At 34.4% G+C, this 15,302-nt stretch overlaps 1 protein-coding gene across 1 annotated transcript; it reads right to left on the bottom strand.

Annotated features, from left to right (window-relative positions):
• Window positions 1–3,128: 3,128 nt before the first annotated feature.
• On the bottom strand, window positions 3,129–15,302 carry LOC123668184 (importin subunit alpha-1-like). The gene is made up of 11 exons (XM_045601973.1): window positions 15,240–15,302; window positions 14,757–14,904; window positions 14,406–14,553; window positions 13,412–13,493; window positions 10,945–11,162; window positions 8,946–9,037; window positions 7,408–7,586; window positions 4,978–5,171; window positions 4,538–4,709; window positions 3,817–3,918; window positions 3,129–3,600 (listed from the first exon to the last, which is right to left on the bottom strand). Exons 1-11 carry the CDS (start codon window positions 15,300–15,302, stop codon window positions 3,469–3,471), a joined length of 1,530 nt encoding a protein of 509 aa, XP_045457929.1. The 3' UTR covers window positions 3,129–3,468.

Raw genomic sequence — 15,302 nt, 5'->3', positions numbered from 1 at the left:
AAATCAATATTCTTAGCAGAGCATTTACCCTAAACATAAAACCATAGACTCACTCTGACATTGGCAAATCCTCACGGAAGCCATTATACAAGAAGAAGAAGAAGAAATCTTAAAATCAATTTTTCACTTTAATCTGATTACATAGTTCTATTTAACATAGTTCTAGATAACGGTTAAAAAAATATTTGATTGAAATATATTTTTTAGTACTTGACTGAACGAAATTGTGATTTAACGATGTTTTTCTCCTTCGATAATCCAGAGATTCCATAACTTGAAAACTGAACCAAACTCAATTAAAAAATAATCGACACTTCTCTTTCGTCTAGTGTAATATAGTTTTCACTTTTGTATGAAAATTGACTTTATTTGGTTTTTAATTGCATGTGAATTCATAGAATGTGTAAATAAAATATACGCTGGCAACTCTTCGCAATAACGTCAAATTACATGACTTGTCAATTACATTGGTATTTCTAGAACACGCTCGTAAACAAAATAGTTTTCAACCCGAAATTTCCTAATTACAATTAATAACAATGTCTGATAAACAGAAAGTAGATCTTGGTCTATTGGAGGAGGATGATGAATTCGAAGAATTCCCTACCGAACGTAAGTAAAATGCTTTTGTTGTTAACACACGACGAAGACAATTTTGTGCATCATTCTTAGTTCAAACTAAAAGTTATCAGTATATTTCCTGCGAATTGTCTACTCATAATATCTAGCAAGCTACTAATCTAACTTTGTAAAAGTTACTATAAAATTTCACTAAGAAATTGCATAAATCAATTTTGTATATCTTCAGATTGGGGTACGGAAGACGCTGATGACGAAGACGTTTCAGTGTGGGAAGATAACTGGGAAGACGATGTTGTTCAGGATGACTTCAATCAACAATTGAGGTTTGTTCAATTACATGAGAAAAAACCATCAGTACTTACACATAGTGGCAAAAATTTTGAGGTTGTGATTTTCAATGCATATTTGATGATTAATGTTGTGACTTTTGGAGTCAGAGCAGAGCAGGAAGGATTTAATTGGAAATGTTTAAGTATAGTTCCCAATTATACGAGTGAAAGCAATCTTGTTATGCTTATAATATTGTTAATGACGAGTTAGGGGTCCTCCATTACACGTCATTTTTTTTGGTAAAGGCTTATTAGTCGAATCACAAAAAAATCTTATTCGTTTATCAACAATCCTATTCGTTTTAGTCAAATTTATGTTTTTTGTTTCAGGCAACAACTGGAAAAGCTTCGTGAGCAGAACTAGCTTAAGTTAAACTCAATCTAACATAGGCCCATCACTCCATTTAAACAATATTTTTGATTGCACCACTATCTATAAGTTGTCGTACATTTAAATAAATTAAGAGTTGTGTATTGTATTTGTTTTATTTCTTGTGTAATATCACAAAAAATATTTTTATTAAAAAAAAATAATATTTAGAACATTGTTTTAAATACTAAGTTTAATTAAAAAACATTGTTAAACATAAAATGTTTTTTTTACATAGTACAAAAGCTACCAAGCGTCACACATCACACACATAGTCACAGTCTGCCCAATATAAGTGGACACCGTATCCATTACATGCCTGCAACACCAGGAGCATTGAGAATTGTAGGAACTTGGGCTACCTACACACCACAGAAACACCGAGTAACTTTCCCAATCAGGCCGTTCCATATTTTGGACAAGTTTCTGCTGTGCAATACCTTAATAAAGATGATTACTTTAATGGAACATGAACAAATAGATTGGTTGACTGACTTCGGGACAGAGCAATATAGAGCTAGCCGTGCGAGAAACAGCTGACTCTGAAGTCCACACCTGCAACACGCAGCGTCTGCCCTTGAGTTTTCTTTTTGTCATGAACAGATAACCAAGACAACCCTTACACAAAATCTTTTTTTTTTGATGTAGAATACTGTCAGCGCCATCTAGTTTATCTATAATATAAAAATGAGTCGCTGAATGTGTTGCTAAGCGCAAAACTCGAGAACGGTTGGACCGATTTCGCTAATTCTTTTTTAAAAATATTCCTTGAAGTACGAAGACGGTTCTTACGGAGAGAAAAATTCTTAAAAAAAAAAATTTTTTAATTTCCTGAAAAAGTCTAAAAACAACACTTTTCCATACTCCCATACAAAAGATTTGTGATAATACTTAAAAGTCAATTTGAACTTTAATACCATACGATAAATTTTGTGTTAGGCGATACGAAGTTCGCCAGGTCAGCTAGTTTAATATAATAATAAAATACGCCTTGATACACTGTTTTTATAAGGTTTTACTTTTTCGCGGAATCTCGTCTTTTTAATGTATAAATTGTTTTATTGTATGATGATACCAGAAATATCAATGTATAATTAAAGTTTTTTTAACTATCACACGGGAACTCTTTAATTTTTCAGGATCAAAAGTATCCTATGTGTTGACCAGAGATATAACCTACCACCATATAAAATTTAATTTAAATCTGTCGTCGTTTCGGAGATTAGCCCGTACAGACAGACAGAAAAAAAATTAAAAAAAAAATTAAATTAGTTCTATTTCACTTCTTACATAACTTGGTTTTTTGCAGTTTTTTTTTTTCATTGTACAGAAATTCGACCTCTACAATTTTATTATATGTTACATACATAGATTAATATATTATGAGAGGTCAGGTCTTAGCAAATGTTGTTGGTCCAAATGTCTTAACAAGGGATGTCATTATCTTTGATTAAATCCCGATTTCATACATACCCAAGTAATAACAGGTTTATTTATATTTCACCTGCCCGTTGTGACCAATAGAAATGGCGGATATTAAAGATATCAGCCGCAGAGGAAAAATGGGAGCTCTGAATGGAGCCCTAGGGATCTTCTAGGGACCTAGGCTCCACAAAGCACATTATAATTTCATGGGCAAAATAATTAATAATAAACCAAATGAAAAGAAAATTATTTATTAATTAAAATCATCACAAAACCACAATAACATTGAGACCAGCTCACTATTATTAGTTATTATTTAAAAATTGATAAAATATTTTGTTGTGCGATGACAGCCTAACTTTTTTTGTATATTGAACTTTCATTTTAATATCAATAAAAATTATGATTAAAAAATATTTTTGCTTATAAATATACAAGGAAAATTTTGTTTAGTAAATATCAAGGGCACTTTACGAATTAAGAATATAGCCGGATTAACAAATTAGACTATTTCGGGCAACACATTTGACAAATTGGTTAAAAAAATACAGTTTTACTACAAATATGACCCTAACATTATTTTCAATATAATTAAAGGTTTAGAATTAATGAATTTCCTTTGTTATATGTAATATTTTCATCTTATCCAGCTATCATCTCCCTAACAAGATCTAAAGTTATTTATTTATTGATTTTTTTCTATAAAAATTAGCTAGCATAAAATTAAAAGTAACCAGTCTTTAACGAAATATTAATTAGATATTAGAAGTTAATATTTCCTTCAGCTTCGATAGCACCAAATTGATACATATCCGTGGCTTCCTGTGGCTGAGTGTTTTTATCATCTTGGTCCATGAAATAGGTATCGAGTATGTGGAGCGCTTTCTTGTATATCTGTAACATGTCATTTTTTTTATTAATACCAAGCTCAAAGTTATTACACAGTTTTTGAATATCCTATCAAAAATTCACCGTTCCAGCAGGGATCGAACCTGCGTCTCCAACTGACCGTGACGGCGCTCTAGCCAATTAAGCTATGGAACGATGTACGCGCTTTTTTTCCATTATGAGCAATCATTATTATTTCCAATTATGTAATACAATCCATACCTGTTCATTTTCATGTTCCTGTAACGCCTCGATCCTATCCAAAGCACCAATTTCTTCCAACTTTATACACAATGGTTCAACTTGGCCAAACTTAACTGCAGCCTATAAAAAACACATATATTGAGTACTCGGCAGCTAAACAAAACTTTAAGCATTGTAGTGGAGACGCAAAAAAAATTGTCTAATTCAGTACAAAATAAAAATTAATAAATTGTTGAAAGTATTGTAGTACTCATTAAATATCAATATCCATAAAATAAAATAAAATTTTCTTGTAATGTCTGATGGAGTGGCGTAGCCCTTATAGACCATGTTATAGACCATGTTATAGACTAAACCTACTTAAATAAAGAATAAAAAAAACCTACTCTATCATAAGAGATGGCGCTGCTAGCCCATGTAGGCGAAGTACCAGAACTTAATCTAGCACGTTGCGGGTTGGCGAATATATTCCCTACTATGAGTAATAGTCGCTATCAGATATACATGATAACAATCAGCACCGACGGTTTAACGTGCTCTCCGAGGCACGGTGGGGAGACCGATAAGGACTGGACAAACACCCAGACCAAGGCAAACATCTCTTAGGCCAATAAAAATATTTGTCATGTGCGGGGATCGAACCCGCAACCGCCAGCGCAGCAGCCACAAACCAGTTCTGTGACCCTTGCGCCAATGTGTTTTAAACAATATTTATTTATAAGAAAATAATCAAACTCACTTGCAACAGATGCGTTAATCCATCCAAGACAACTGTAACAGCCCTTTGGTCGGGAGAACCCATGATAGCACAGTAGGGCTCCAAAAATCCAGCGGTAATTAGAGCATCGAGCTGATTCGGTGTACCTCCCAGACATAAGTTTGTGATCGCCCATGCTGCTTCCTTTTGACATCTGTTGATTTCAGTTTTATTTTAGTAAATTTGATAGATTAGGGTTGTAAATGAGGTAAAAGATCTATTCATGCCAATTGGCAGAGGTTTGATTTCCATGCAATATTAGAACAGATATTTATTATTTGGTATTGTTTACAAAAAAAGTTACGGCGCGTTATATAAGAGTGGCTCCAAAATCTCCAAAATTTGCATTAATACTTCAACGGCCCCAAACCGTGAAATTAATATTATATAAAACTTTACCGTTTCAAGACAACAATACTTACTTGACATCATCAGAAGACAACACGTGTACGAGGTGAGTCAACATCCCCTTATCAATGGCTTGTTGTATTTGTTGCTGCGTCCCTGCTAGTACGTTACTGACGGCCCAAGCTGCTTCCTTCACCAACGACGGCTTGCCGCAGTGTAACAGTGTTGTTAGGTGGTCTAAACAACCAGCGTCTAAGCAACGATCAGTCTGAAATTATAATTTATTTATACTTTATTGAACAATGTAACACATTAAATATATGTTAAGATAATTACATGAAGTACAATGTGCTGACTTATGGATTTATAGTCATTTCTTTCAGATAATTCAAATTATTATAATTATTATATAAGTTACTAGGTATATTACACACACGATAAATATTTATTAGTTAAGAGAACATCCATGAAATGCGTCCCACAAAATTTAGCCATTTTAGATCTTCCTAACCCCCTTTTTCAGCGACATATCTCGGATTTTTTTTTCGTTTCGAAATTATATGTTACTTTAAATAAATATATATTTGTATGATAATATATAGACTTCTAAGTATGTGAAAATGACGTTCCAGCATCATAAAACATTTAAGAACTATCAATTTATGAAATTAATTAATAATTATATTTTATTTAATTAATAAGTATTTTAGAATATTGCAGTGTGGTTTGGAGACCACATTATGCAACGCACTGCTTAAAACTTGAACGTGTACAGAAACGTTTTCTCTGGCATCTTGCTTATACCGAGCAGAAGACCAGTCAGTTGCGATCATACGAATCTCAACTGAAATATTTTAATATTGACTCTTTGGCACTGCGTAGCGATTTGATTGATTTGCTTTTTCTTTATAAATTAATAAGAGGAATGATAGATAGTGGATGTTTGCTAAGTCTTTTCCGATTTTACGCTCCATCGAGGATCCCTCGCAGTACCATAACTCCTCTCTGCCCTCCTCTGCGAAAAACGGTATTGGGTTCAAATTCGCCGGTGTGCCGGCGTGGTAAAATTTTAAACTCTTGCAGTGATATGGTTGATATCAACTTTGACTCGTACGGAATGTTCTATAGAGTTGTATTGCAGTATTTAAGACCCAATTTATAGATTTATAATTTTTTAATATTTTTTTTCCATTTTTTAACGTATAAACATGCATGCAATGATGAATTTTAAATTTGATTTAATTTATTTTTTTTTATTTGATTTCATTTTTAATTATTATTTTTATTTTGTTTTATTATTTTATTTGTTTTAAACCAAAGTGATTTCATTCTTAATTATACGTTATTGGATATATATTAATGAATTTGAGATGAGTAAATAAATAAATGAGTTACATATTAAGAACTAAAAGCAGAACAGGGGAAATAGGTTATATTTACGTATCACTGTGCTATTCTGAAGTGTCATGCCCGCAGAAGTCTAAATAATGAGTCAGTCTTATTATTTGGATTTCTGTGGCCATGCCACATGCAGTTATTTTTAATGCATGTTTTGTCCGCAACATATTATATACACTGTCGATCACTGCTGCTTACATTCTACCCACCAAGTTAAGATTATTTTCATTAAGTGTGAATTTAGTATGTGACTTATTTTTTTCTTTTTTCTTCCTTTTAAATTATTTATTATGCTTCTGTAAATTGTGAAACGTGAATACTTGTGTCTCTAATGTACTATGAATCAATTTTTCTATCACTTGTGAAATTTTTATATTGTAAGTAATGATGACATTATGATGTGTTTTTATGTAATTCCCAAACTTTATCTGATATTAAGTGATTATTGCTGGGTTATTGTGTTATCTAATGCAACCATAATCTATCTTTCACTAAGTGCAACGGTGATTTTTGCATGTGGTGTTAGCCTATAAGTGGTTGTTGCACTTGTGCTATGTATTAATTATATTTAAATGTTAAATGTCTGTGAATCAGTGTAAACAACTGTTGGCTAACCTAATAAATAAAATAAAAAATAAATAATTAATTTATGAACCGAAGTCACATTTCTTCAGACCCCCATGCCAAAAGCCATACACTATGCCATAGAGGTTGTCCATTAGGTTGGGGGGTGGAAAAAAATATCACTAGGAACGGGGAAATGACATTGATAAATCACGTTTTTATTTTTCGTTGAATACGCTATTTATAAACGAAAAAAAAAATATATACAACCAACAACATTGATGCGCCTAGAAATATGTAAAATAATGCTTAATTTTTCAAAGTTTAATCTGATTATACATGTATTTAAGTTGTATTTAATATACTTTGCACAATAAAAATACATGTGATTTCTTTTAGTTAGCCCCACCAAATATAACAAAGGGGGTAGGGGATAAAAAAGTTGTTAAAAACACGTTATTAATGGACAACCCAATACGAATTTAAAGATTAATAATTTTTTCATTATTTCAATTGATTAACGATATCATTATAGATCTAACCTGTACATCAGACCCAGTAAGCATATTCCCAATAGCTCTCAGAGCTGGTGTCCGAACGGCCGGAGACTTGTGTTGTAACAGCATTATGAGCCGAGGTAATAGATTCGTTGTGTTTTGTACTTCCTCTATGCGTTCATTCGGACCATCGGTCAAATAAGAGAGGGCCCAGCATGTGTCCGCTGTGGAATAAATATTAAATACTTAGTAAATAAAATAAAAAAAAAACAACCATAATATTAAATCATACATACTACCCATTTCTAAATTATATACAGAAATCAGACGCATAGAAGCATTAGTTAAGACGAATTATTTGGCTTTTACTTTCACGTCTGTCAGGTGATTGATAGACGCAAAAAAAGGTAATTATGTACAATCGAGGAGTGTAATTTAACCCTAACCTATGGTATGGTATCTCTGCATACGGTTCATATTTGGTCTTCGCAAATATGACCATGTCTCCGATTTTCGCAATCAACTCAAGTGGCTCCCTATCCGCTTTCGCAGGAATACTCACATCCTTTCTTTACTATATTGTGTACTTTTCCATCCAGATACACCGCTTTATCTAAAAAATCGCTTTGAGTTTCTCTGTGACACTCATGAACGTTCCCTCAGGTCATCTTCAACCTTAACACTCAAAACTCCTTCTCATACTACTTCCTTTTATTCTAACTCCTTTTCTGTTAAAGCTGTACAACTTTGGAACTCTCTTCCTGTCTCTATACGAAAAGCTCAATCTCTTGCTTGTTTTAAAAAATATCTAAAGGCGCATTTTTTGTCACTAAATACCTCATAAATATCATTATCAGCTTCATAAATATATATATTATGTAGTATTTGTTTATGTAGTATATATGTATATATTTATTCGTATATATGTATGTTTATGTATATTGTGTGTATATGTATGTGTATATGTATATTTACTTCTGTTAATATCATACTGCTTGTTATCTATACGCCAATTCTTTATCAACTGTTTGTACACTTCCCTCCCGCTTCTCTTTTTCTTCACTATGTCCTATGCCCAAAGGTTGTCTGGAAGAAATCGCTCTTAGCGATAAGACCGCCTTTGTACATCTTTCTTTTCATGTATCACTTTTTTGTAATATTTCTTTGTGGTGTACAATAAAGAGTATTTTTTATTATTATTATTATTATGGTATGGTTAACACGGGCTGGTTTCCGCAACTCGATGACTTTGCGCCTATTTTGCGTGTGTGGGAGTGATTCGGTTCACTCTTGCCACCCAAGCTCCTCCAGAAACTTCAGAAGCTTTTTTGGCTTCTTGAAGATCTCCGGAAGTGTCTTCAGGGTGCCAAGATGTTGTGCCCGGTAAGCCGCTACACCTGGACAGTAAAGAAGTACAAGAACCCTAACCTATCTAACTTAAGAAGTACAACGTTTAACGACAGTTTCGTTATACAAAAAAATAAAAAAATAACCCTAACCTATCCATACACTCCTCGATTGTACATAATATCCAAAAAAAATATGTTATCTAAAAACATAATAATGTATATAGTTCATCTTACCAAGTACATCTTGATCAGAAATAGTGAGTAGCTCCGAGACGAACGGCAAAGCTGGGGCGACTTGTTCAAACTTCACTAGCGGATTTTTATTTCTGTAACAATATATAACAATCAATTTATGAATGGAGAGCTCGATAAACTAAAAAAAAATTGAGAAACCAACAACATCGAAACGAAAAAAAAAAACTACTTCAATTACATTGAGAAGTTATACAATGTAAGTAGACAAAAAGTGTTTGAATAAATACACGTTATCAAAGATAACTTAAAAAGTAGTCATCAGAGTGCCTAGAGCGAGTTTTATTCACAGAAACATGACAGAAACGCGTTTATACGTGAAGATTATTTTGCATGGGAATTTAAGCAGTGCATACTAGACGATAAAGAATAGTATACGATACAATTGGTACAGAGTCATCTAGCGGCAAACGCGAGAACTAGGTTGCAATCCCGAATTTCCCATACAAAATGAAGTTTTTTTTTTTTTTTTATACAATGATAGGCTTGCGTTTGACCACTATTTCACCTGATGATAAGTGAAAATGCGGTCTAAGATGGAGCACGCTTACCTAGAAGTAACCTATTCACTCGCGACTTAAAGATCCCCAGGTTATAATTTTCTGAAAACACAGACGCTGGTAGAGAGTTCCATTCTTTGGCTGTACGGATCAAGAATGAAAGAAGAAGAAGTTAAGATTTACGCCCGTTATTGCGAGACGGATTAAACGAACCTCCCACTAGGCACTCTGATCTCGATCAAATTTAAACGGGACTACAAGAAAAGTATCAGCTTACGGTTAAAACAATTATCACTAAAATCGGTACACCCAGTGAAAAGTTGTGCGACATAGTACAACGTAGGTCGACGAAAAAGTAGTCTAGTAAATACGCATTAATAGATGGGTATAACTCGCAAAGTACTTGTCAGATCTCAATTAAATTTAAATGGGAAACATCACACGCACCACCAACCTTTTGATTAAAAAAGAAAATCATCGAAATCGGTCGACCCAGTCGGACCAGAGGTTGTTACCTCAGAACTTGACTGGGTCGACATAAAAAAAATACAATCGAATTGAATAAATCCTCTTTTTTGGAAGTCGGTTAAAAATCATATACAATTATTTATTGTATTGTTTGACTTATTTTAAAAACTTCATTGCAATAATTTAGAATATACAATGTATAAGTATTATGTACTAGCGACCCGTCCCGGCTTCGCACGGGTGCAATGCTGATACTAAATATACTACAGGTCTTTATTTATAGTGTGTAGCTAGCTTATAGCATGGTTATTAACATAATAACAAAATTCAAATATGCGTCGTTAGATTACACGTTGTTACAGAATGCGTTGAAGAAATACAAAACATATTATACAGTCGTGTGACTGATATTACGTCACTTCCGTTATATATTTTTCTTATGGTTTTAGTATCACATTTTTTCAGTTCGGTCGCGCAGCCAAATGTCAAGCCTGCCGTAAGGAACTTCGTTCCAAAAAACTATTTTTGGCTTCGGTATCGATTGTAGATCACACCCCAAGTATTCTTTTAAAAAAATATTTAATGTACAGTTTTGACATACCATGTTTTTTAACTGTCTGAAATTAACTGTATCACTATATTATTAATTTGCTTCCCAAAAACATTTCATGGCCGGTTAATGTTTGTTTCCTTCTAACTTTAGCGCCAACTTGTTTTTGTGCTGTCTTAGCTAAGTTTATTAGAATCAATGACATAAAATTATAATTTACCAAAAAATAAAATTAAATAATCATTTCAAATATTTTCAATTAACCGCAGCTTAACCCACTATTGATTGTACTGTCAAAAACAGACCCCGTCTCTGGACTTTAATCCACTTCCAGCACTTGTCATTGGCAAAATCATCGGCGTAAAGCTGATGGAGCCATAGTCTTCAAAGAAGAAGAAGTGTGTATATACCAAAAAAAATATATAATTATCCCGTCCATTGTTATTATTGTAGAGATACTCACCGGCAAAGGTTGCTGTAAGTCCAGGCAGCAGTCCGAAGCTGGCTAGGAGCGGTATTAGGCGTCAGCAGAGGCAGCAGTGCCGGTAGGGCTCCGTAGCTCAACACGGTGTCTCGGGGCATGGCCCCGTCACCAGCTATGTTGCCGATGGCCCAGGCACACTGCTCCCCCACCACACCCCCTCGGCCGAGGAGGGACACCAATTTAGGGATAGCGCCCCCCTGTGAAATATTTTACACAATTAAGTTTATTTATTATTGAATAATTACTGTGTATTTTAGCTATACACATAGTTTTTTTTTTTTTTTTTTTTTATATATAAAGTTATGTCCACAGGCTTAAAGTGCCCATGCTTTTGTTATTCCGATTTTTAGTTTTATTACTGATCGTTTACTTGTTACACTACTGCAGCTTACATTAACAGAACTAATTATTCTGTCTTAGTATCAATAATGCAGACACACATAGTTAGCAGCATTTAGTTTTGTATAGGCTTATCGCAGTACGTGCGTGTTTTATTACATGACTAGGTCGACAATTAAGCACACCTGATGGTAAGCGATTAATGCTTACTATTATTAAACATTTTTGAATATCATATCAAAAATTGACCGCTCCAGCGGGATTCGAACCCGCGTCTCCGACTGATCGTGTCGGCGCTCTAGCCAATTAAGCTATGGAACGATGTACCCGCTAGAGCGAAATTTTTGATATGATGATTTTACTTCCGGTTTAAGCGAACTTACTATTATTTATAAACCCCGGCGACACCAGAAGCATCGCAAGCGCGTTGCCGACCCTATCCCCAATCCCCTTTTGAGCAGGATATTTCCTGCTTGCCCTATATCAATAATACTGTTATAAGAAATTACTGAATAGAGACTGTACAAACAAATAGCACGCATTATATATGAATAAATAACTAAGTAATATTGCGGTTTATAACTTTATAATCAAAACAATAACTTACTAATAAATATATGTTCTAATAAATTGATATTCGATTATATCGGACTGGTCCACAAGTTTAAAGTCGCTCAACGTGCAATGGAACGGGCTATGCTTGGGGCCTCTCTCAAAGAAAGGATTAGAAATGAGACTATCCGCGAGAGTACGAAAGTAACCGACATAGCCCACAGAATTAGCAAGTTGAAGTGGCAGTGGGCTGGTCATCTGTGTCGCAGGACCGATGGCCGTTGGAGTAGACGGGTCCTAGAGTGGAGACCGCGTCTTGGTAAACGCAGTGTGGGACGTCCTCCGGCCCGTTGGACCGAAGATCTACGTAAGATTGCCGGTGTAGGCTGGATGAGGATTGCGGAAGACCGGGATGTGTGGCGCGAACTTGGGGAGGCCTATGTCCAGCAGTGGACTGCGATAGGCTGAAGTATTCTAATAAATTGATAATAATAACGAACGACACACACTCACGCCCCCACTAGGCTTTACTCCTGTGTCGGGGGCCCGGAAACATACAATACAGAAGCACAAACGCCCAGACCATGGTAAATATCTGTATGGCCAACACAAATGTCTGCCACATGCGGGGATTGAACCCGCAACCACCAGTGCTACAGTCATAGAACTCACAGATCAGTGTCAATACATATTATTTATAAGTGAGTAGATAAAAAAGGATCGCGACTGGGTGGAAAAAGTGTTGGGTCTTGAAAGAAATCATGAAAAGCACTGGGGTTGAAGATCAAGAAGAAGACTTTCAATACCTGTTTCCTATCCTGCATTACATAGGGATGTGAAACCTGGGCTTTGACGAAAAGCCATAGAGACAAACTAGCAAGATGTCAGAGAAGCATGGAAAGAAGCATGCTAGGTTTGAAACTAAGGGACAAAAATCAGAAGTGCAGACATCAGGTGCAAAACGAAACTGACAGACATATAGTCTTGTATTGATCGACTCAAATGAAGATGGACTGGACATATGCTCCGTTGCAAAAAAGAAAAGTGGAGCAAACAGGTTACAGTTTGGTATCCGAGGGATGGCAAAAGGAGCAGAGGACGCAAAGCAAGAAGATGGGAGGATGACCTGAAAATGACTTTAGGACTCTACTGGATAAGAGTAGCAACAGACAGAAAGCAGTGGAAAGAGTTGGAGGAGGCCTTTGTCGTAAGGCATACCGAAATACGTGATATTTTATAAGTTTAGTTATTTAAATTCTTTTTATTTTCTTCTTTTACGTCATAAAAATTTTGTGTAAGAATTTCTAGTAATATGTAAATTACGGACAATAAAGGCTTTATTATTATTATTATAGATAAAAAAGTATGCGTGGGAGTGTTTGTGTATGTGTGGCTGTGTGTGTTTATGTGGACGTGGATGTGAATGTGAATGATTCCCACACTGTGTCCATTGCGCAAACGCGTCGTGATAACATAAAAAGTTTGAAGTGTGTATTACAAAATATTTCAAGTAATGAAAATAACAAAATAGTTTGAAAATATGTAATAAACTTACATTGATGACAGCCATAGTATGTTCGTGAGTGCCTGAAGCAATATTTGTTAGAGCCCATGCCGCTTCAAACTGCAAATCTTGACTGGAACATAATATAAATAATAAATTAAAACTAAAATTATTTAAAATAGGATATTTACAGTGCTTTTTTATTTTGCGGAGCTCGATATTTCGACATTATCTACGAATGTCTTGTTCCTGAACATATAATATGTAAATATCCTGTTTTAAGTAATTTCAGTAACAAAAATAACCATTGGTTTAAAAATATTATATAAATTAAAACTACCTACATTTTAGCTAGAAGGAAGTTACTGACACATGAACAAGAGAGCTATTATGATTGTGTCAAATTAGTAAATAAGTTTATGCAAACTCAGAGCCTGTTTCACCGCTCGTGGATAAGGTTTATCTTGCAAATAAGTTACGATTAGATTTTAACAGCAGCAGTTCGAATAGACTATAGGATCCTGTTACTCCTTAAAACTACAACTTTGATTTAGATTTGTAAATACTCTCATAAACATTGTGGAATTCAAAGGTGGAAAAGAATGACATATCAATTTTATCTGTTAAATACCGTTATCTGACAAATAGCGTTATCTACAACTGGTGTAAGAGGTGATCAAGTGAATGAAACATAAAACCAAAAAGTATTGCATTTTAATTATTATCTAACAAATATGGTCTAATGACTTTTTTTATACAATTATGTCATCAAATAAGAGTACGCCCACCTAAATGCAAGTTGTTATCGTAGTCTATAGACGCCTGCAACACCAGAAACATCACAAACGCATTGCCTACCCTACCCAGGAGCTTTCTACCTTACTCACCACAGGAACACTACACTACCAAAGAGCTGTGGTCTACTCTAAGGTTGAGTTACTTTCCCAGATGTTCAGATTTTGAGCAGGATATATCCAGCTACACCCAACCTCAATAATATATAAAATTAGCAGCGGCATGTAAACAATACAAAAGAAATAATTACCATTCATCCCTATCCAAGGCATCCACCAGTGGTTTGATGACACCAGCGTTGACCATCACAGTGATGGGAGGATTTTGTTCCTTTGATAGTATACGTCTGGCCGCCTTAGCTGACGCTGTCTTCACTGCTAGGTCAGGGGACTTCAAGCCTATAAACAACAAATATAGTTTTACTATTGTCTATTATTACAATTTGTAATTTATTTTGCTGTTATTTCTATGAGGTTAAAGTACTTACCCAATCGGGCTCTACATTTTGAACAGCATATTTCCTGCTGTGCCCTACCTCAAGATTGATGTAATGTGTTTGTTAGTAGATACTTTATAATTAAATAATACAATTAGGAATTACCTTGAACGATTTCAGTCGGTGTCATGACCTTCTCAGTTTCCACCACATCTCCGGCCTCTGGCGACATGGCTCTACGCTTAAGGAGTTGCTCATCTCTGGCTTGTTTTCTTAGATTAACGCTTAGTTCAGCTCTTTTACGACGCAATTCCTTAGAAAAATTTGTAGTGTAAATTTATGATATACATTACAAATACATTTATTGTTAGTTTTAGACAAAACTTATAACTTTATAATGAAATAATACGTGTATATTTGCATTAAAGAACACGGCAAGGAAATAAAAATAGCGTTGAGAATGGTAAATCGTGTAATAAAATTAGAAAACAAAGTCAACGTGTATGTTTTAGTTATAAATAAATTTTAATTTGTTTCGAAATAACTTGAATTTTAATGTTTAATAGAAACAATAGATTAACATTCAAATTATAGTTGTAAGGTACATACGAATTAAATTCAAATTTAGAATGCTCAAATTATACTCACATTGGTTCCAATGCCAGCATTTTTGTAAGACGATAATCTTGATGTATGCGTACGGTCTGACAT

This window comes from Melitaea cinxia, chromosome 30 (genome assembly GCF_905220565.1).
Source record: "Melitaea cinxia chromosome 30, ilMelCinx1.1, whole genome shotgun sequence".
NCBI classification, from domain to species: domain Eukaryota; kingdom Metazoa; phylum Arthropoda; class Insecta; order Lepidoptera; family Nymphalidae; genus Melitaea; species Melitaea cinxia.
Note: the sequence above shows the minus strand (reverse complement) of the source record. Positions and strands in the feature narration are given on the sequence as shown.

Bases quoted from the DNA above. Each gene is read 5' to 3' on its own strand.
- LOC123668184 (XM_045601973.1), bottom strand. From the start codon at position 15,302: ATGTCAGACCGTACGCATACATCAAGATTATCGTCTTACAAAAATGCT. The intron at 11,163-13,411 runs GTAAGTTTATTA...AATATTTCACAG, and splicing joins ATACTATGGCTGTCATCAAT to GGGGGCGCTATCCCTAAATT. The intron at 4,710-4,977 runs GTAAGTATTGTT...TGAAATCAACAG, and splicing joins TTGTCTTCTGATGATGTCAA to ATGTCAAAAGGAAGCAGCAT.